The sequence below is a fragment of the Panulirus ornatus genome, chromosome 64 (genome assembly GCF_036320965.1).
Source record: "Panulirus ornatus isolate Po-2019 chromosome 64, ASM3632096v1, whole genome shotgun sequence".
Taxonomy (NCBI): Eukaryota; Metazoa; Arthropoda; class Malacostraca; order Decapoda; family Palinuridae; genus Panulirus; species Panulirus ornatus.
In genome coordinates this window covers 3,531,352-3,552,274 of record NC_092287.1, presented here as the reverse complement: position 1 = coordinate 3,552,274, position 20,923 = coordinate 3,531,352, and the positions used below count along the sequence as shown (strand labels likewise).

The 20,923-nt window shown below is 38.2% G+C and overlaps 2 protein-coding genes across 2 annotated transcripts in view; one reads left to right on the top strand and one right to left on the bottom strand.

The window, feature by feature from the left end:
* Window positions 1-1,226, bottom strand: part of LOC139746315 (uncharacterized) — a 174,368-nt gene extending 173,142 nt beyond the window's left edge. The window contains exon 1 of the mRNA XM_071657442.1: window positions 1,060-1,226. The gene's annotated coding sequence lies outside the window, so the exon portion shown is untranslated. The remainder of the gene's footprint in view (window positions 1-1,059) is intronic.
* A 9,105-nt stretch (window positions 1,227-10,331) lies between these two features.
* Window positions 10,332-20,333, top strand: LOC139746276 (NADH dehydrogenase [ubiquinone] 1 alpha subcomplex assembly factor 4). The gene is made up of 6 exons (XM_071657339.1): window positions 10,332-10,403; window positions 11,170-11,330; window positions 11,496-11,590; window positions 12,283-12,375; window positions 14,815-14,941; window positions 16,816-20,333. Exons 2-6 carry the CDS (start codon window positions 11,174-11,176, stop codon window positions 16,989-16,991), a joined length of 648 nt encoding a protein of 215 aa, XP_071513440.1. The 5' UTR covers window positions 10,332-10,403; window positions 11,170-11,173; the 3' UTR covers window positions 16,992-20,333.
* Window positions 20,334-20,923: the final 590 nt, after the last annotated feature.

The window sequence follows — 20,923 nt, the reverse complement described above, 5'->3', positions numbered from 1 at the left end:
ACCCGAAGATTCTCCCCCCCCCCTATCTTTAACCTAACATTATTCTAGGCTAGGTTAGGTTTGTATCTAAACTAAACCAAACCAAACCCTGATCTTACCAAAGGTACTCTAGAAAAATGATAAAATATGACCAGTCACCTCAGTTGTTAAAAAAGGTGAACAATGTCAAGAAGTTTAGTAAGCTGGAATCAGAAATAGGTATCATATGGATGTACATGAACGAAACACGATAAACAACACATGAATTAACTATACCATCGATGGTCCTGTAATTATCAAACAAAAATGTAAGGAAATCGAAGATTTCAAAAGACCAACAAAAAGATACAATAAATCCACCTGAACTCTTCCTTTATTACAACACCATGGGTGGCAAAAATTACAAGGTTGTTTCATCAAGGATTTAGACAGGGTGCTAAGCCTTTTCCCTTGGGCACGCCGTGGCCACAACCTTCCACTAGACAGGTTAAGGGAACCCCACTCCTGCCTTGTCACACCCTATCACTGCTACTGTTCTGATACACAGTGCTGTTCAGCGGGTCTACCACCACAGGTACTAGAGGGAGTCACTTGCACCGTCGAGAGAGGAGGGAGGGTTTTTAAATCCCGTTGTGGCTGAGGCCGCCTTGTACGGACGGGATAGACCCCATCACCATTCCTGTTGTCTGAAGGGCGTGTCCGTAGCCCGCAGCCCAGGCCATCACCACCACACACGCTCGTGTTCGGTGTTAGGTCAAGGAGAACAATGTTTCTTGTGACTTCCACTAAACACCAAATCACCTTCGCCGCTGAGGTTAATGTATTTCTCATGCAAAAACCAAAATAAATCAAGGCTTGTTTAAATGAATATTAATTCTTACTGTGACATCAGAGTTTACAGTATAATTCTTCATAGAGCACCCAGATGGAGGTAATGCTTTTCAGAAATACCTCAAAGATGAAATAATCAAGAAATTTACCACATGATCACCCTTGTGAAGGCTGCGGAAACTTTATGCATAAACCACATCAACCATTTCTTGATAATGTAAAAACCAAAAAGTCAGGATAATACATTACCTATCACAGTAATCCACCTCGAGTACAGTGGACAGATGCTGCCAACAACAGCTGGACACACGGAGTAACTGATATTCAATCTATCACAATCTTCTTCAAAGTCAACCATAAATCCAGCCACTATTGCTAGTAATACCACACCACCACAATCACACCTCACGGGATCGTGTTGACAACTGCCCATTCACAGAGCCTCCGCAGATACCAGGAGTATCAAACATGTCGTACGGATCAACTCATATCCTCCAATATATCAACACACTCCCTCGCTATCAATCAAATAATCTAATCAATCATTTAATTTTTATGTATGTCATCTACCATTTCTTATCACTTGAAATTATACGGTAATGGTGATTGGTAAGGAACGGTTAAAGTGTGGTCGTACGTGTGGCAGCGCGAGGTAGCAACAGGTTCTGGGCAGCATCTTCCCGCCAGCCAGCCTGTTCCAGACCTGTTCTTTGACTGCCATTACCAACACACTTTACTGTCCGACTCTGCCATTATGAACGCTTCTGAAAAATAATGACAAATACCGTACATCAGTCTTCGTTTATCGTACACAAGTTCTTGGCTTCCTTATCGTACACGAGGTTCACGCGCGCACACTTTACTTTTAAACATGTTTTGTGTTGAATGTCTTTCTAAAACAAATGCCCCCACAATTAAAGTTTATTGTTAGAAGCGCATAATGAGGTCAGTGATTACCACAACTACATATACAGACCGCAGACTTTAAACCAAAATTGATATTAGGGTAAACAAAACACAAAAGCATATATATATATATATATATATATATATATATATTTTTTTTTTTTTTTTTTTTTTTTTATACTTTGTCGCTGTCTCCCGCGTTTGCGAGGTAGCGCAAGGAAACAGACGAAAGAAATGGCCCCCCCCCCCATACACATGTACATACACACGTCCACACACGCAAATATACATACCTACACAGCTTTCCATGGTTTACCCCAGACGCTTCACATGCCTTGCTTCAATCCACTGACAGCACGTCAACCCCTGTATACCACATGACTCCAATTCACTCTATTTCTTGCCCTCCTTTCACCCTCCTGCATGTTCAGGCCCCGATCACACAAAATCTTTTTCACTCCATCTTTCCACCTCCAATTTGGTCTCCCTCTTCTCCTCGTTCCCTCCACCTCCGACACATATATCCTCTTGGTCAATCTCTCCTCACTCATTCTCTCCATGTGCCCAAACCATTTCAAAACACCCTCTTCTGCTCTCTCAACCACGCTCTTTTTATTTCCACACATCTCTCTTACCCTTACGTTACTTACTCGCTCAAACCACCTCACACCACACATTGTCCTCAAACATCTCATTTCCAGCACATCCATCCTCCTGCGCACATCTCTATCCATAGCCCACGCCTCGCAACCATACAGCATTGTTGGTACCACTATTCCCTCAAACATACCCATTTTTGCTTTCCGAGATAATGTTCTCGACTTCCACACATTTTTCAAGGCTCCCAAAATTTTCGCCCCCTCCCCCACCCTATGATCCACTTCCGCTTCCATGGTTCCATCCGCTGACAGATCCACTCCCAGATATCTAAAACACTTCACTTCCTCCAGTTTTTCTCCATTCAAACTCACCTCCCAATTGACTTGACCCTCACCCCTACTGTACCTAATAACCTTGCTCTTATTCACATTTACTCTCAACTTTCTTCTTCCACACACTTTACCAAACTCAGTCACCAGCTTCTGCAGTTTCTCACATGAATCAGCCACCAGCGCTGTATCATCAGCGAACAACAATTGACTCACTTCCCAAGCTTGGGAAGTGAGTCATATATATATATATATATATATATATATATATATATATATATATATATATATATATATATATATATATATGGCGCCACCTACCTATAGTTACATTGGGAGAAACAGGTCCCCTTCGTCTGTTGGCAACAGGCAGTCGAGTTTCGTTGAAGAAGCCGCCACAAATGAGTCATCATTGCCTACTACTACTGGAGACAACTCAACCTTGGCGCTGTAGGAGTTCCTGGGAGAGGTCCTGAAGGATCTCCACGACCCTTTAAAGAAAGGAGAATTAAGTTAATCACACACACACACACACACACACACACACACACACACACCTCGATCCCAAGTTCCAGAGTTCTTTCAGAAGCCATCGGGCACCCGAAAACCCATCTTCTCTCCCAACTCATTCTCCTACAACCAACTTCCTTGTTAAACCTCTCTCCCTGGTTCCCCACTCCTTGGTTAAGTGGTGGAGGGAGATGGGGGGGGGTCATCTACTACTTAACCTGACACATAATATATGTCTAACTTCTGGTTTTTCTTAATTATCTTAAAACCAAATAAGCCGAGTTCTGTTGTCTGACTCTTTAAACCCTGGAACATCACGTATAACGCAGATACAGTCGTTTTTCTCCTTGTTAACGTTGGGGACCTTCGACCATACGCATCTCGCCCACTAACTCATGAAGCCCATTTATGAGTACGTGATGAGTGAAGCTGAACATAAGCCATTTTAATGGATTATCTAAATATCGCTGATTAAGCCTTTTTTTCTGATGGAAATCAAATGAGATCAGTTCTTATGGTAGTAAATATTAATTTCTGGGTTCACTGATACGTAAAGGATTACTTCCTCTTGAGCACAAGACCCCGAGGGTATGATGGCCTGGCCTTTGACCTGACCCTCCCAGACCTGAATCATCATACCCAAAGATCGTACCGTTGTGCTCAAGGATCATACCGTCGTGCTTGTAGGACTGCACCGTCGTGTTCAAGAACTGTACCATCTTGCTTAAAGCCCACACCTTTATTCTCAAGGGGTTAAGTTAGAGGTTCCAATCACTTTTCAAGCGCAGTACATTTTTTCCTCGTAAAATCAAATATCTACCTTTCATATTCTGGCTAGCATTCTTACCGTAATGAAGGTATACTACAATGGCAAGACACAATGGATGAACAGCCATGTTTCCTGCGGATTATTCTACGCCGGATCTTCTCTTCATTTATCAAATCTTTTTCATATTCTCACCAACAGTTTAATGTGACAATGAGCCTGGCTTGTGTGCAGTGAAGCTCTTCGTTATGCCGTGCCAAGGAAGATAGGCTAGGTTAGGCTAGGCTAGGTGATTACGTTTTGGTCATATTGGCTAGGTTGGGTTGTACTGGCTAGGTTGGGTAACTAGGTTGGGTTAGGCTGTGATTACATTTGGGTTAAACTGGCTAGGTTGGGTAACTAGGTTAGGTTGCTGTGAGTTATTTTCTTCCTACGACACCATCTTCCCCCACTTCTCTCTCTCTCTCTCTCTCTCTCTCTCTCTCTCTCTCTCTCTCTCTCTCTCCCCCAATCGTCTATCTTCTCCCTCCACCAACTCCCCACTAGCCAGAGATACGGATCGCTGCGTCTCGTCTCTCACGAACGCGTCCAGAAACGCATTTACGATATACGTATCTTCTTTTAGCCAATCCTGACGGACGGGATCTGAGACACAGTCGTTTTTCACTCCTGTGGTAACCAGCCAAGCGGGCAGAACACATCGACTTGTTATTGCTTCTGCAATATAAAGACTTTTTAAAAATCCTTAGGGTCAAAAACGCTGTAGTAGAAGCGACAATCCCTCAATATCGACAGGTCATGCTCCAGGATGCGACAGAAAGATGCTTAAAACGAGGCCACCTGAATTCTCGTAACCTTGCATGGCACAGCAGTTTGCTACTGACTGGCTTTAACGGGAAGTTGGACGAGACGATGCCTCTTCTATCTTTTTTTATTCTGCAGCTTCACACGTTGTAGTTGCATGTGGTCCCATCTGGCAGACACGACGAGTGTGCCACGTCACATCACGACTGCTCTAAGGAGAGGAGGGGAACTTATTGGAGAGCCAGGATATACGTAGATCTGTCGTCTCCAGGAACGAAACTCCCTCAAGGACAAAGGCGCGTCGCAGACTAAAAGTGGCGGGAGGGTGGGTGTCGCAAGAGACCGGCTTACGAGAGACGCATCACAGCAGGACGTGGCTGAAGAGGAGCATCAAATCCCTCACTCAAAGTCGAAGGCCAATGAGGTCGTGAACCACTGGGACTGGGAGCGTGTTGTACCACCAAGCCTAGGGATGGCTCTATCCCCAAGCGATATCCCTAAAACCAGACAAAATGTCTATGTCCTCACTCCCAGCATCCTCTCTCTCTCTCTCTCTCTCTCTCTCTCTCTCTCTCCACCCGGAGGAGGGAGACCTGGTACAAGTCCGGGTATCTTTCCCTCCTGCGAGAGTCGTGTGTGTGTGTGTGATCTCATCTACGGGGGCGTCTTCAGTCCATTAGCCCTACCCAGGGGCGCCAGGGGGACAGCACGGCCCACCCCATCCCTCCCTCAACACCTACGCTGAGATAATGGGTCATTAATGGCTGCATGACACACGGGGAGGGGGAGGGGGAGGGGCTTTGGGTATCCCCCCCATCCCTAGTTAGATGACACTTCGGATGGAGCTTCCCAGGAGAGGGGGGGTGGGTGGGTTGTGGTAGTGGTGGTGGGACAAGAGGCCGTGGGAGGTACCGGGGGCAGGGGCTGAAGGACAAGGTAGAGATAATGTAGATGAAATAAGAGGATTTAACATGTGAAAAACGGGGGTTTCGTTTCTTGTAAAGAAAACGGTTCACTGGAGGTTAACTTTACAAGTGAAATTAAGTAGAACTTATTTACCACTTTGAGCATGACGGTGCGACCATTAAGCACATGGGTGTGATGACCTGACCTTTAAACCTAGCCGTTTAGGGTCAGGTCAGAGGTCAAGCCATCAAAGAAACCCAAAGGACGACAGAAGGAAAGCTGGCAACCTGCCTACGGCTGGGTGGGGCCAGCGTGGCAATGTGACCCGCGTCCTCTGACCGCCGACACCACTGAACCGCTCAGGAAGGAACTGAACCTGAAACTTCAGGGAAAAAGGGAAAGTTGGCCATCGGCGGCAGCCACTGAAGCCAGAGATCCACGGGGGAAGCTGGTGCTTTCTGTGGCGCGGGCGAAGATGTCCGGATCTCCACACACACACACACATACACACTCCCCACATCTACTGTGGTGAGCCGCTGTGGGCAAGACATGTGTTGAACACGTTGAACAAAGCGGCTTTTACGCGATGATGAACATAAACTGTGAGCCGACATACTTTCAGTTCACGGGGCGTCCATTTCATATTTTGAGATCCATAATTTTTCACCCACTCCCCACCCCCCGCAAAAAAGTTTCGCCAGTCTCTCTCTCTCTCTCTCTCTCTCTCTCTCTCTCTCTCTCTCTCTCTCTCTCTCTCTCTCTCTCTCTCTCTCTCTAGCTCCTGTTTGGCTTCTCCCCTGGAAAGCCGCCACCACGTCGTCAGCCGAGAGATGAGTCTGTGTATTCATGCTATGGGCTCGGGACTTTGAGGGATCGTACATCAACAGTCCTGTTTTCCGACGTGGGGCCCAACACGGCTCTGTGAATCCCATTTTTCTTTTCCTTTTCCTTCGGGTAACTTTTCTGAAGTGATGTGTCAACCTCAGACACCCCCATAATAATAATAATAATAATAATAATAATAATAATAATAATAATAATAGCAACAATAATAATAATAATAATAATAATAATAATAATAATAATAATAATAATAATAATAATAATATTAATAATAATAATAATAATAATAATAGCAATAATAATAATAATAATAATAATAATAATAATAATAATAATAATAATAATAATAACAGTCTGGTGAATTAAGAGCAGGGAAAGTGTGAAAGTATAAAGAGAAAACTCTCCCACAACAAAGAGAGTGTGAGTATGAAAAAAAAAAAAAAAACGCGGGGGAACAGACCTTCACGATGCTGAACCAGCTCACCTGGAAACCCTCCCTACCTTGGGACATTACAATGTCAAAACGAGTCATCTAATGCAAATCATCCACGGCAATGACCATGGGTCGTACCAGCGGTACCATCCCAACAGACAACAATAGATGGTACGACCCGTGGGTACAAAAATTTCAGTCGACCCGTTAGAGGTTAGGCTATCATACTCAAGGGTCGTTTCGTCATGCTCAAGGGTAGTTTCGTCCTGCTCAGGGGTCGTTTCGTCGTCCTCGGTATGTTAATAATCGGACTAAGGTTTAACGATCATTAACCAAAGCCACAGCTCTCGTAAACAACCCTCATATCAACGACCAAGATTTCCTTCCACTGCGCCTGCGCGCAGCGTTAACCACCTGACTGTGAGGCCATAACCATCGCTAATGCCATTTCTTTAAAACCAACAAAGATAAAATGAAACCTTTTCATTAACGGGATCAGTTAAACTGGCTTAAATCGCTTCAAAAATCATCAGTAACAAGTAATACAATTACTTTGCTTTAGGAGCGTATATTAATGACAATATGATGGTCACTAATTCGTAAGCACGGTTTACAAATCCTTGCTCTTACAAGCCAGATGAAACGTTGTTGATTTTTAGATACTTTCATATTTCTAGCTAATTCTTTTTTTCTAAGTGATGCATAATTATGTGTTAAGTGTGTCTAGTACTACTTTCTCGTAGAACTGAAAAGTTTCGGAAAAGTTCCAATATAAAACAGTTAATCATAAAGTAAATAACACCGTTTTCTTTGACGGCATATCAAAGAAAACGAATTAACATAGACTCAGTTATTTCTACATTGATTACAAAACTGCCTTTTATTGATTACCTAAGAGAATGCATGATAACAGAGAGAATGAAAAACATAGATTAAGAAATGACATCAAATAAAAAAGATACCTAATCTGCTGATCCGTGTTTATTTGTCTTATCCGTCAAGATGTGAAAATTTACTCGAAACAAACCCATTTGTCTAACTCCAAAATATTCAAAATGAGGGAAAATGAACAGAAAACTATTTTGAAAAGATATTCAAAATAACTTAGTGAATAAACATACGATATCAACCTTTACAAAATGGATATTTAAACGGACTGTACAAGTGGACAGTGCGACAAAACTTCAAATATCGGAAGAAACTTGGATTTCAAATTATCTAATATACCTTTGGAAACCAGAATATAAACATAACAAACCACATTAATTAATTTATCTAAATCAGAGTTTAACTTAGAAACTATGTTCCACTGAAGATCTCTACCTTGGGACCCTAATACACTTGAAAATAGTTTGTTTACATAGTTTCGTAAAGCTTGCACAAAGTTGGAGTTCATCTCCAGCGAATAAAAATAGTAGCGAGTACATCAAAGAAGCTCACCATCATTCTATGATTAGACGTAACTTACAAATATTACCTTTAGAAAACAGTGCTACTCTCCGTAGACTTTAAAGATATACAAAAAATTTTTTTCGATACTTTGTTCTACGTATATAAGCTCGATTGCCAACCACTTTATCCAGTATATTAACCATTATTTCCCAACTCCAACCTACTTATTGTATATTTCTATCTATCCAGTCAAGCTTAGTTTAGCCTAACCTAGCTCTACCCTAGCCAAAATAACATGAAGTAAACGGAAAAGGGAAACCTATCCTGACTCTTAATTCCAAGTCATTCAATTATTTTTCCTTACCATATTTCTCATAATGTAATATAATACTGCAGTTTGTCCACGTGAAATATGGCAGTTCTTAACGTGTTAGTTTCTCTTTTGACTGTGATGACAAATCTATTGAAAGAGTTGCTACATCAGTATTGTTCTTTATGATTACTTGAGATTACTTCCTTAAATAGCAATTATTTAAACAAATGAATAATACTTTACGGTGTCCAAGTACTATACAAAAGATTTGCAAGTGGTACCTGCAGTGTTAATATACAGCCTCCACCAGTAAACTTTAGCCATTTTCAACTCGCAATACAACATTTGAGCTATTTGGTTCTGATCGTGTAGTCACTCGTAACTCAACTTTAATACCTAATGCCAGATCTTCTTTTGGTTTCACCTACTGGATTAATTTCATTTCTTTCCGCAAGTCCTAAATCAATATATATTCCTCCTCGTATGAGTTAACTTTACGCACAGCCATCTTTAGCTTGAAGAAGCTTATGGCCTCATACCATAATGGGATCTTACTTTAAAGCTTAATAGGGTCTATCATAAGCTAAGCTGTACTTTTAGCTTAACTACCTACAAGAGCCAAAGCAAAACAAGAAACACAATAACCGGAGAAAAAAAAAAAAGGCAATTAAAGAACCATCAGGACAGGTTACAATAACAGAATCAAAATGAATCATTATCTTTGATGCGGAATATTTCCTAACCTGAGTCAACAAGATCTCACACGATCTCTCTCTGGCTACAAGACACAGTCTAGAACAATAAATTACGCGTAGAAGACAAACGATCAACTTTCATAACCATCAAGTGAAAGAATAAATTGCTTTTTTTTCCAACAGTTTGTTGTATATCATGTAAGAATAACATTACATACCTTTACCATGTGTTGATAAGAGACATAGTGTTGGCTTGAGGTAGGAGCCTTTTGCTTTACCGTCTTCATCGGCATATTGCAGGATCTAAGGAGAATAATAGCATCCTCCAGTGGATTTTGTGGTTACAGATCATCATGTCTTCTGTTATCTGTCCTCACTACGTATGTACTTTCTGAAGCACACGATGAAATTAGAATTTTAAACTTCCAAGGGAACGACCTGAAATGGAAGTTGATAATATCATTTACAAACAAAACGTTTTATCTACATGCTAGAAGTTTTTCAATCTAATGTGAGTTTTTTTATATGATTTATGTAATAGAATTCGTCTACATGCTTCCAGAGCCATAGTGAATTTGAATGACGAAGTGATCTAAGATGTCAACAACCAGAGCTCTACCATTACACGTATCTATTTATGAGAAAATGTGAATCATCTACGAATTCCCCATGATGCTAAGCACGTCATTAGTTTTTAAGAAATCACTTGTATAAAATCTCTCACATTTAACTCACCGGTCTTGGAATGAGGATGAATTAATCTAGGAATATTGACGCGTTCTGTCCACTCTACGAGAACACCGTTTAAATGGCGGGCTACAACTCCGTATCCACTTTTCATAAAAAACGTTTATGGAAATAAACCTTCCTGAATCAATTTATTACCAGTCCAAGCCCGTTCTATTTAAATGATGTTTTGGATTAAATATCAATTAATAATTGTGTGCGCCTTTTTTTGTATTGTCATGTAGACGAGGGATGTGTTCCAGGTAAAGTGTTCGCTGGAGATGTTTGCTACCCTGCCCACAGTCTGGGTTTCGTCATATTGTTTATATATTACAGACGGCCACTGACCCGCTAGCCAAGGTTATGTTAGGTAAAAGCTAACATTCATGTATTGTCTTTCGATCCTTCCAGAATGTAATGGGCCAATTTATCGTGCTTTATGCTCTGAATGATGAATCTGGTGTCTAAAATGTGGTTTGAATGGTTTAAATTTGGAGGACTGCATAGTGATGTAAACCCGGCTGAGCTGAGTTAGATGTAGTTTGTTACTTTTTCGTAATTACAATTACATAACCAAAAGTAATATGTTTATGAACTTTCATTAACAGAATTCCTTTGAATACATAAGTCTGTAAAGGTACCACATGACCATTAATCAATTCTGTTTTTACTTTTTTCTTTTAAACTATCAGCCATTTCCCGCATTAGCGAGGTAGCGTTAAGAACAGAGGACTGGGCCTTTGTGGAATATCCTCACCTGGCCCCCCCCTCTGTTCCTTCTTTTGGAAAATTAAAAAAAGAAAAAAAGAAAAAAAAAATGAGGGGAGGATTTCCAGCCTCCCGCTTGTATGCAGGCATGGACACACACACAAACCCTAACCTACATTAGATATCCATTTTATTCACCAGCCCCTTGGAGAGCATGAACAGCTTAGTGGACTGTGGACGCAACATTTTTATTTCTTACAACTAATTTTTAGTGCATCAGTGTAGAGAATCATATCCATATATAGTATGGATGGTGCTAAGGTATATGTGTTGCATAAATGATGTCAAGTGTATGTTTAGATATCTTTTATACCACAAGCTTAAAATGGATTCTGAAGTACAAGTGAAAACTAGCCTGGGTTTTCCAGGAGGATGGGAAAAGTAATATCTTCACTGGGTAAAAGGGCCATCCGACCTTTCAAAGAATTCAACTTAGAAGCAAGATCTCACAAGGAAATCTTGAAGGAAAACCGAGTAACTTCACCCTGGCATGAATCAACGGCAAAGATCATCAAAGATTCCATTCGCTGTAAGTAACGGTTTCCTTAAAAGTTTCATGACTTAGTATCCAAAACTTTCTGGCAGGAGAATACTTATTTGGAATTGGATGCAAGGGTTGAATTAGTGATATTGTCCATAAACTCATATATGGTGGTGGATAATAGGTTTGATGTAATGTATTTCATGATTACAGCTCAACCAGATGAGGTAAAGAAGAGACTTAAGGAAAAAGATGACATCTTGGTAGACAGACTAAAAAAGGTTTATGTAACATCAAAGGATGTACAGGTGAGTCCAAACCAGGTTGTTAATGTGAAGAAAATTTACTCTATCCATACTGATACTGACAAGATATTTAGAAGAGTTGAAGAGCTCAGTGGAAAACCTTTTACTGACAAACAAAAATGTACTTAGTCTTGTTAAAGGATCCAGTTGTAGATTTATAAAATGGTTGTGCTGTTTAAATGTTTTTTAGCCTTTTTCTGAGAAGTCTTGTCAATAGGAAGGTAGAAATATGAAAAGCTGTGATTAATCTACATCTTAACAAGGGCAAACATTTTATATATATATATATATATATATATATATATATATATATATATATATATATATATATATATTATATGATCCAAAAGGTGTAATAACACACTGGTAAATGTCAGTGGTGAGTCATATGCCAGGTATCTTAGGTCAAGGGTTGGGCTCCTTGACTTATCCTTCAAGCCTCATGGCCAGTCACATGACTTAACCTTAGGCCTTGTCAGTCTGTTCATTTCAGATGGCTGAAGAGGGTCCTAGACTCTGGACTGAAATATACTTGCTCTTCTATTTTTTCCCTCCATTATACTAGTATTAAAGATTCAGCAAAAAGCTCAAAGTAGTGCTGAAGAACTTCACTTAATGAATCAGTTGTTGCACAATATATTTAGGAATGGCAACTTATAAAGATATGTTTCTAAATGTCTTTTCATAATTTACAGCCACAAAATCCAATTGAAGGAGATCCTAGTCGGCCGCTACCTGTAGATCGTAATGTGCATTTAAATCCAGAATTTGGATATTTTGAACCTAAGGTGAGACAATTATATATACATATATATATATATATATATATATATATATATATATATATAGGGTGGGGGAGGGGGCGAAAATCCTGGGAGCCTTGAAGAATGTGTGGAAGTCGAGAACATTATCTCCGAAAGCAAAAATGGCTATGCTTGAAGGAATAGTGGTTCCAACAGTGTTGTATGGTTGCAAGGCGTGGGCTATGGATAGAGTTGTGCGCAGGAGGGTGGATGTGCTGGAAATGAGATGTTTGAGGACAATATGTGGTGTGAGGTGGTTTGATTGAGTAAGTAATGTAAGGGTAAGAGAGACGTGTGGAAATAAGAAGAGCATGGTTGAGAGAGCAGAAGAGGGTGTTTTGAAATGGTTTGGGCACATGGAGAGAATGAGTGAGGAAAGATTGACCAAGAGGATATATGTGTCGGAGGTGGAGGGAACGAGAAGTGGGAGACCAAATTGGAGGTGGAAAGATGGAGTGAAAAAGATTTTGAATGATCGGGGCCTGAACATGCAGGAGGGTGAAAGTCGTGCAAGGAATAGAGTGAATTGGATCGATGTGGTATACTGGGGTCGACGTGTTGTCAGTGGATTGAATCGGCATGTGAAGCATCTGGGGTAAACCATGGAAAGTTCTTTGGGGCCTGGATGTGGAAAGGGAGCTGTGGTTTCGGGCATTATTGCATGACAGTTAGAGACTGAGTGTGAACGAATTGGGCCTTTGTTGTCTTTTCCTTGTGCTACCTCGGCACACATGAGGGGGAAGGGGGATGTTATTCTATGTGTGGCGATGTGAATGAATAAAGGCAGACAGTGTGAATTGTGTGCATGTGTATATATGTATATGTCTGTGTGTGTATATATATGTGTACATTGAGATGTATGGGTATGTGTATTTGCATGTGGGGACATGTATGTATATACATGTGTATGGGGGTGGGTTGGGCCATTTCTTTCGTCTGTTTCCTTGCGCTACCTCGCAAACACGGGAGACAGCGACAAAGCAAAATAATAATAATGATATATATATATATATATATATATATATATATATATATATATATACACCTCGCGCACATGCGGGGAAAGGGGTTTGTTATTTCGTGTGGAGGGGTGGCAATAGGAATGAATAAGGGCAGACAGTATGAATTATGTAAATGTGTATATATGTATATGTCTGTGTGTGTATATATATATGTATATGTTGAGATGTATATGTATGTATATGTGCATGTGTGGATGTGTATGTAGGTGGGTTCGGCCATTCTCTTGTCTGTTTCCTTGCACTGCCTCGCCAACACAGGAGACAGCGACAAAGTATAATAAATAAATAAATATATATTATTATTATTATTATTATAATATTTGATCGCCATTTCCTGCACTAGCAAGGTATTGGAGGAAACAGACAAAGAAAGACTGAAAAGTTGGAATTGTCCAGGGTGGAATTATAAGAAAAAAAACTCTATTTGCAGGAGAGACATATATGGTATCATCAACACAATATGGAAGGAAAGTTAAATCAACCCAAGTTTTTAGATATACATTTTGCCAAGAACCAGAAAAACCAATAAGGGGAAGAAGAATTCTAATCATACTTCCTCTGAATGAAGACGTGCTACACAAAAAGATTCATATGATTTTAGGCAGAGAAGAAAACCAAATGAAAACTGAAGAGGAGTTTTTTCAAATTCATCCCACTATCTCCCTTGCCAAAATGGCATAAGAACAGATGTGATTGCACCATAGATTGATAAAACAGGTAGTCTATAAGATAAAAAATATATTTACCTTTTCCTACTCCCATATAGAAATTATCTGGCTTTAGTTTAGTTCAAATGAAGCACCATCTGATGAAAGGAAGAGGTGCAGTAACCAGAGAAACACCAAGTGTGATTTGATGAGCCAGCTGGAGGTGAAATTAGTTATAATATGAGGGATTACCAGATAGGATAATGGATGGTGTGGTTAGGTGGATGGAACTTGAAGAACAAATAATTATTTATCTTTTAAGAATGAGAAATATTTTATGTGGAATGACTGTAAGGAAATACAAAAGAACCAAAAGTGAGGTGGAAGAAAATAGTAAGAGAGTGTTATAGCAGGGGAAAATATATATACCTCTATCAGATATGTCATAATCATAGGAATTCTGCATGGGACAGCTTGCTGTATAAAAGCTAAATACAATATATCAAATACATACACAGTTTGAAGATAGAATTCATAAACAAAAGCTTATGGATAAAACTGATGGTCAGGCTTAATATAGATCTTAATTTGGGTGCACCAGAAGTTCATAGGCATTATTAAGAATAAATAATATAAATTATAATCAGACTGTGCATAAACTCTCGTATGAAGTCCTCATTAAAATTTAGACTAATCTTTATACAAGTTAGGTTACTCATTTCTATTGTAATACAGTGCTAATATTTTCCTTCTAGTCTGTACCGTATGGCAAGATTACTTTACGAGATTTTGTGGAAGTTGTATCAAAGCATCAGCAGGATCCTGAGGTGTGGACTCCAAAGAAAATATCTTATGAATACAAATTAGACACTGCTTTGACAGGTATGAGATAATTTTTTCTATTAATATTACAAAATCTAAAATCCACCTCATAATGGTATTACTCTCATATAACAGGTCTTTTTGCACAATGTTCCTATATTTATTACCAGATAAGATCACGAAATATTCTACCATCATAATGTTTGTTATTACTAGTAGCGATAGTTAAACTAATTGCAACACGTTGTAAAACATAAAGAGTGAAGTTTCCTTGTATGTACAGTTGGTGCATGTGTTATGCAAATGAGTCTTTAAAAATGTTCCAAAGCAAACTTATAAAGATTAGCATCTCAAGCACAAGTTTATATTTGCCAGTATTACATTCTGTCCATTATATAACAGTTACATGAAGGTTTTCAGTCACTTGTATTCTCAGATTTCTCCCAGAGCATTTATATTGTTTCCATTCAACATATTATTTAAGATTTAGTTTTGATGCAAATACTAAAAACTCAGTATGAAAGATCAAGGCACCAGTGTATTCTGAATGCTATGCATGAAGTTGATTAAGGCTGATACTTGATCGACTCTGTAGCAGTAAGGATGCCACTTGATAATGGGAGATGGCATGAACAGGCAATTTAAGCTAGTTACTAATGCCATATCTAACAGGGTGTTTGATTAAGTTTGTGTTCACCTGTCTGTCATATATTATCTTTTGTCACCATAATTCAGAAATGAAAAGTGGCATTAAGTTTAAATATGGCCCAGAGATTGACTTTGATATACTTTAACAGAGTTAGCCTTAGAAAATACACGAAGCAACTTAACTTTTGCCATATCTTTTATACAGAAATTTCTTCTTCTTCTTCATCTTCATACTATTCGCCATTTCCCGCGTTAGCGAGGTAGCGTTAAGAACAGAGGACTGGGCCTTTGAGGGAATATCCTCACCTGGCCCCCTTCTCTGTTCCTTCTTTTGGAAAATAAATAAAAAAAATTCTGCTTCTTTAAAAACTCATATGTATAAACACATTTACAGGTATTATACAAATGAAGGCTGCAGAGTTGCAGTATAGCAACATTTACTTATGCAGTGACTGCACAGTGTGTGGGATAATGTGTATCTAGAAATACTGATCGTTTTATACCCAGTTGCCTCTACCACCCTAGCTCGACAGGAACAAATGAACAGTGGATTGCATTTGCACTCTGGTTGTCATGTGCAATGTACCAAAAGCAGCGCCTAGAAGTATCAATGAGAAAACAAAGGGTAGTTTGTACATTATTGTTGCTGTAATTCGATATTGATAAGAAAAATGTTTGGGAGCAGGGGCTGGGAATCTTTCCTTCCAGGTTTTATTTTTCCAAAAGAAGGAAGGGAGAAGGGGGCCAAGTGAGGATTTTGCCTCTTAGGCTCAGTTCTCTGTTCTTGACACTACCTTGCTAATGCTGGGAACGGCAAATATGAAAAAAAATGATAAATATGTTTCATAAAAAATCACTGCCCTGTTAGAACTTAATTTAGGTGGTGGCACAGTAAGGCATCATACATGAATGCAGCCAGGATTCCAAACATAATTTTCCTCTCCCAGTAATTTGGACTAGATTTAAGTGTGTAATTTAATCTGAATTTCACTTATTTAAATTACTGTTTTATGTTTGAGTTGAAAATTTTTCCTGGCAAAAACAAAATTTTTCCATGCTATTTAGGTGGCCATTTCAAATTGAGAGGCTGTAGGTACCTGAATTACCTCATGACATTGGAAATAGAATTCACAGGTAGATACATAAATAGATAGATAGATAACTTTTATTCTTGTGATCTTTGAAGTTTTTACTGCGATTATCCATTTTCATAATTACATTTATGACAGACGGATGTGAAGAAGAAAACAGCAATAGTAAATAAATTATTTGATGATGTATTACAGAAAAACTCCTTCGACATTTCCGCACATTTGTCTTGATAGCCCCAAAGGATTACAAGACTACCAAGATTACCCAATCCACACTGAAGACTATACCATCAACTACTCCAGACTCTCTCAAACAGCTTTCCCAAGATGATAGTGAAGAAGAAAGAACTAAAAGTAAAGGAAAGAGTTAATAACTATTGTTTTTATTTCATCATATGGTAGAGAGTGTTGTTACTGTATGTTATAAAAAAATAGATTATTGGGTGTGTTATTATCATGAAAAATGAACGGCAAAAAAAGGAGATACTTTGTTAGGTAGTAGAGATGACGTTCATCTCAGATGGCTTAAAAAGAAAGAAAAAAAGCAAATTAGGTTATGACAGTGTCTAAATTATGTAATAGGTAGTGAGCAAAATAGTAAGGCTGTCTTAACAAATGTATTCTCACAATCAGGTGTTAACAAATGTTAACTGCTGTTATTTTCAAGAATGTTATGATTGCAAATATTCCTTTATAAAGTAATCCTACAATATAATACTTAAGTCAAACATATTCCCATTTTCTGTTACAGGTAACATTTAATGAACTTTTCATTTGGAACAGAGCATTATGGTAGGCCAAAAATGTTTAATAACACAGAAGGAGCCAATCTCCATCAATATGACGACCCTTAGCTTGCACTTTAAGTACAGTGAAATATGAAGAATAACCCCAAGTGACTTTGCCCACGTTGCTTTACTGTGCTTTTGAGATTTTCAAAATTAGTTTGCTGTTAGGCAAGTTTACTTCTGCTTCCATTCAAACAGGGAACTAATTCAGTTGTTGTCTTCCCCATCCATTCAACACACTCACTGTGAAAAGCATACAGCTTTTTTAGGTATTCAATGATATATTAAACATATTCAGGAGGGATAAATTTTTTTTAGACCTTTCACAGGGAAGAGTATTTTCTGAAAAATTGCACAGATAAAAGGTTAAGAGCCAGTCACTGCACTGTTACTTAGCTAAGATAAAGGTGTCAATTAAATATATATGTGACACATCAGGGAACAGCTTAATCAGGCAAAGAAATAGCTCTTATCCAGTTTTTTGGTAAATTTTCCTCTTGATGATCCTTCTGATACTTTTGATGACTTAAGCAGTGCTTCTTTTTGTTCTTAAAGATTATTGATCTGGTGTACTTCTGATAACTTGATATTATTTTTAATTAGGGAACCTTTGACAGATGTGGTACTAACTAGCAAGTCAGTAATTTCCTCAGATGAACAATTTGGTTACAGAGGAACTCATGAGCATTTTTGTTTACTCAAGAACTTGGTGGATAGAACTTCAGTAACTGCAGTACATGCTCTGCTCTTCTCTCATTGGACTAAGTCCTCACTCATTGGTCCAAGTTTTCAGCTATCCATAAAGTTTCTGTCTATGAGTGATTCTTAGTTTCATATTTTCATTTTTTAATACCTGTTTAGGGTCCCTCTTCCTGTCTCTGTGAGGTAAGCCAAGAACAGAGGAAAATATCTTTCTTGGCTCCTTCACATGTTCCTCCATTTAGAAAATTAATACTGGAGGGAAGGATTTCTAGCCCCCCAACTTCTGCCCCTCTTAGTTGCCCTTTATGACAAGCAGGAGTGAATCAGATTCTTTCTCCCACAGCTTTAGGGATAACTTATATGATAATAATTCTTTTATAAATATTTATAAAATAAAGGAATAGAAAAATACTATGAAATAATTTACTTATGTAGCTGAATTGACGTTTGGTGGTTTTTCTTATTTTGACAACTTCTATTATAACCATAAAACTGAATTTCCAAAAATGACTGAGCAGCTTGTTTAAATTACCAGTTACAGATAAAGTCCTCTATGGGTTAGGTCAAGATATACCAATGAACATCCTTTAGATAATTCATTTGTTGTTTTTTTTCACACAAATATCAAGGTGACTGAATACTGATCATTTTACTAGGTTTATTGGTGTTCAGTTTTTTTCATACATATTTGCCATTTCCCATGTTAGCAAGGGGGATATTAATATCCTCACTTCGGTAAAATTTTCCATAGTTATACACTGCTATTTTGGCAACATTAGGCAAAATATTAATGCATATAGCTACAGGCACCAGCTTTACCATGTAGAATAAACAATTGCAGCATATCATAGAATTTTCAGTTTAGTCTGAAGTTCACTTAAGTTTGGCATTTGGGATATCATCATTGTTTTACAGTAGAAATGAGGATATTGAAATGTGGTTAGAGAAAAGTGTTTTACAGCATGAATAATTTCATCCTAGATTTTTTCCTCAGTGGTTTTCGTAATTGCTGCATATTCTAACTTTACTCATCCATTCTTGGTAATGTAACATTTTTCAGTACTTTCCAAGCATGCTCATAAAAGTATGTACTGTATTGGTTATACCTGTAATCAATATATATTCAGCCAAGTTATATGCAGTGGTCTTAGACAGTGTTGTGAATGGCACAAAACTTAAATTCCTATGAAGAAAGTTGTGCTAGCTACGTTACATGCAATTGGAAAGCAAGGCCTACTGTAGGAGGATGATAATATCTAGCCAGAGTTGAAATTCATTAAAGTACTTACCTAGATAGGATTATAAACAGCAGTGTAAGGTACTTGTTTGCTGGTGTATTGAGAATCGAAGTTAAACTGAAAGATTTGCAATCTGTAATGGAAATCACAGCATCAACATGAAAATATGATCATAACAAAGGAATGGTTTTTGATATCATCTTAACCCAAAATAATACCACACTAAGAGGCACCCATATTTTGGAATTGCAACTGGAATGTAATAATCCTCGGAATGAGTTCGTACTTTAGAGATGTTAGTTTCCAATAATTTCTTAGGTGTCAAATATCATTGCTCATGTTCTCATACATTACTGACCCTTTTGGAATACTTCAGGTTTATCACAAGTGCACATTTTAAGAGCTTTTTATTTCCCATGATATAACTAGTTAATATGTTATTATTGGTTGAATATGCCAAATAAGAGATGGTTTTTGCAGTTTGTTTACAACCAGAGTAATTCAGTAAAATGTTATTCTTAATTCTGCCTCTTGATATTTAATATACATGACATGGAGATGGAATAAATTCAGCCAAGTGGCACAAGTGTAATCACTAAGTATATAATCCCAATATCAATGCTCTGCATTTTTAAAGAACTTTTATGTGGCACTTGTTGACACTTATTATTTTAAGGCTTAAAAGAAGTTTCTTTTTCATCTGGCTGCATGCCTTACCAGTACATAAAAAGTCAAAATGTTAAAATAAGACATCCCAAAACCTGTTAATTCTAGTTAGATTTTTCTGTTTTCAGACTTCAGTTTAGATTGGATTACAGCCATATTGTAGGGTAGCACCAGTAAAGAGAGTGCTTTATATAATTGCTCTAATTTGTCTACCTACTTGCATTGTCTACAACTTTAAAATGTACAATATTGTTTTTTTCATGTAACTTATGTATGTTATGTATATTGATGTACATAGTATTTTAAAATATCTTTTTTACACTGGTTTTATTTTACCTTTAACTCCTTAAAATTCTTCATAAGTTCTTCTTTTCTTTCTAGCACCTTTATTGTGTCTTTTTTCTCTGCTACTTGCCTTGCTGATAATACTTGCAGAAAATATCCTCTTCTCTTCTTAAACATCCTGCTTTTTATCTGCAAAGGATTTACTAATTCTCTTTTGATGATCATTCATGGTCCAAGTATAATAATTAACAATTATACCCGAGTCTTTTTCCCCTGCACTATTATGGTTTTTATTCCTCTTACCTTTGTTCAGTTCATTCATCACTGATGTCATCCACTCATGAAGAACATAACTTTCTCATTTAGCAATACACACTTTCCAAATCTAATCACCAATAGCTTCACCACCACTTTTGGCATCTCTCTCACCACCCCATCTACATTCCCAGTTTTCCATTTTCTAATGCATTACTGCTGTTCTTAGTTCCTTTTTTGTAATGCCTTCCTCTCCCCTGAACCTAATGTATATACAGCTCAACTCTAATCCTACAATAACAACTATTTTTCATATCATCAACCCTAATCAGTTCTTTACAGAACTCTCTTATCTCATGAAAACATGTC

Excerpts from the sequence above, each read along its gene's own strand:
- LOC139746276 (XM_071657339.1), top strand. The coding sequence starts at position 11,174 with ATGGGAAAAGTAATATCTTCACTGGGTAAAAGGGCCATCCGACCTTTC. Across the intron at positions 11,591-12,282 it reads TAACATCAAAGGATGTACAG|CCACAAAATCCAATTGAAGG; the intron begins GTGAGTCCAAAC and ends CATAATTTACAG. Across the intron at positions 12,376-14,814 it reads TTGGATATTTTGAACCTAAG|TCTGTACCGTATGGCAAGAT; the intron begins GTGAGACAATTA and ends TTTTCCTTCTAG.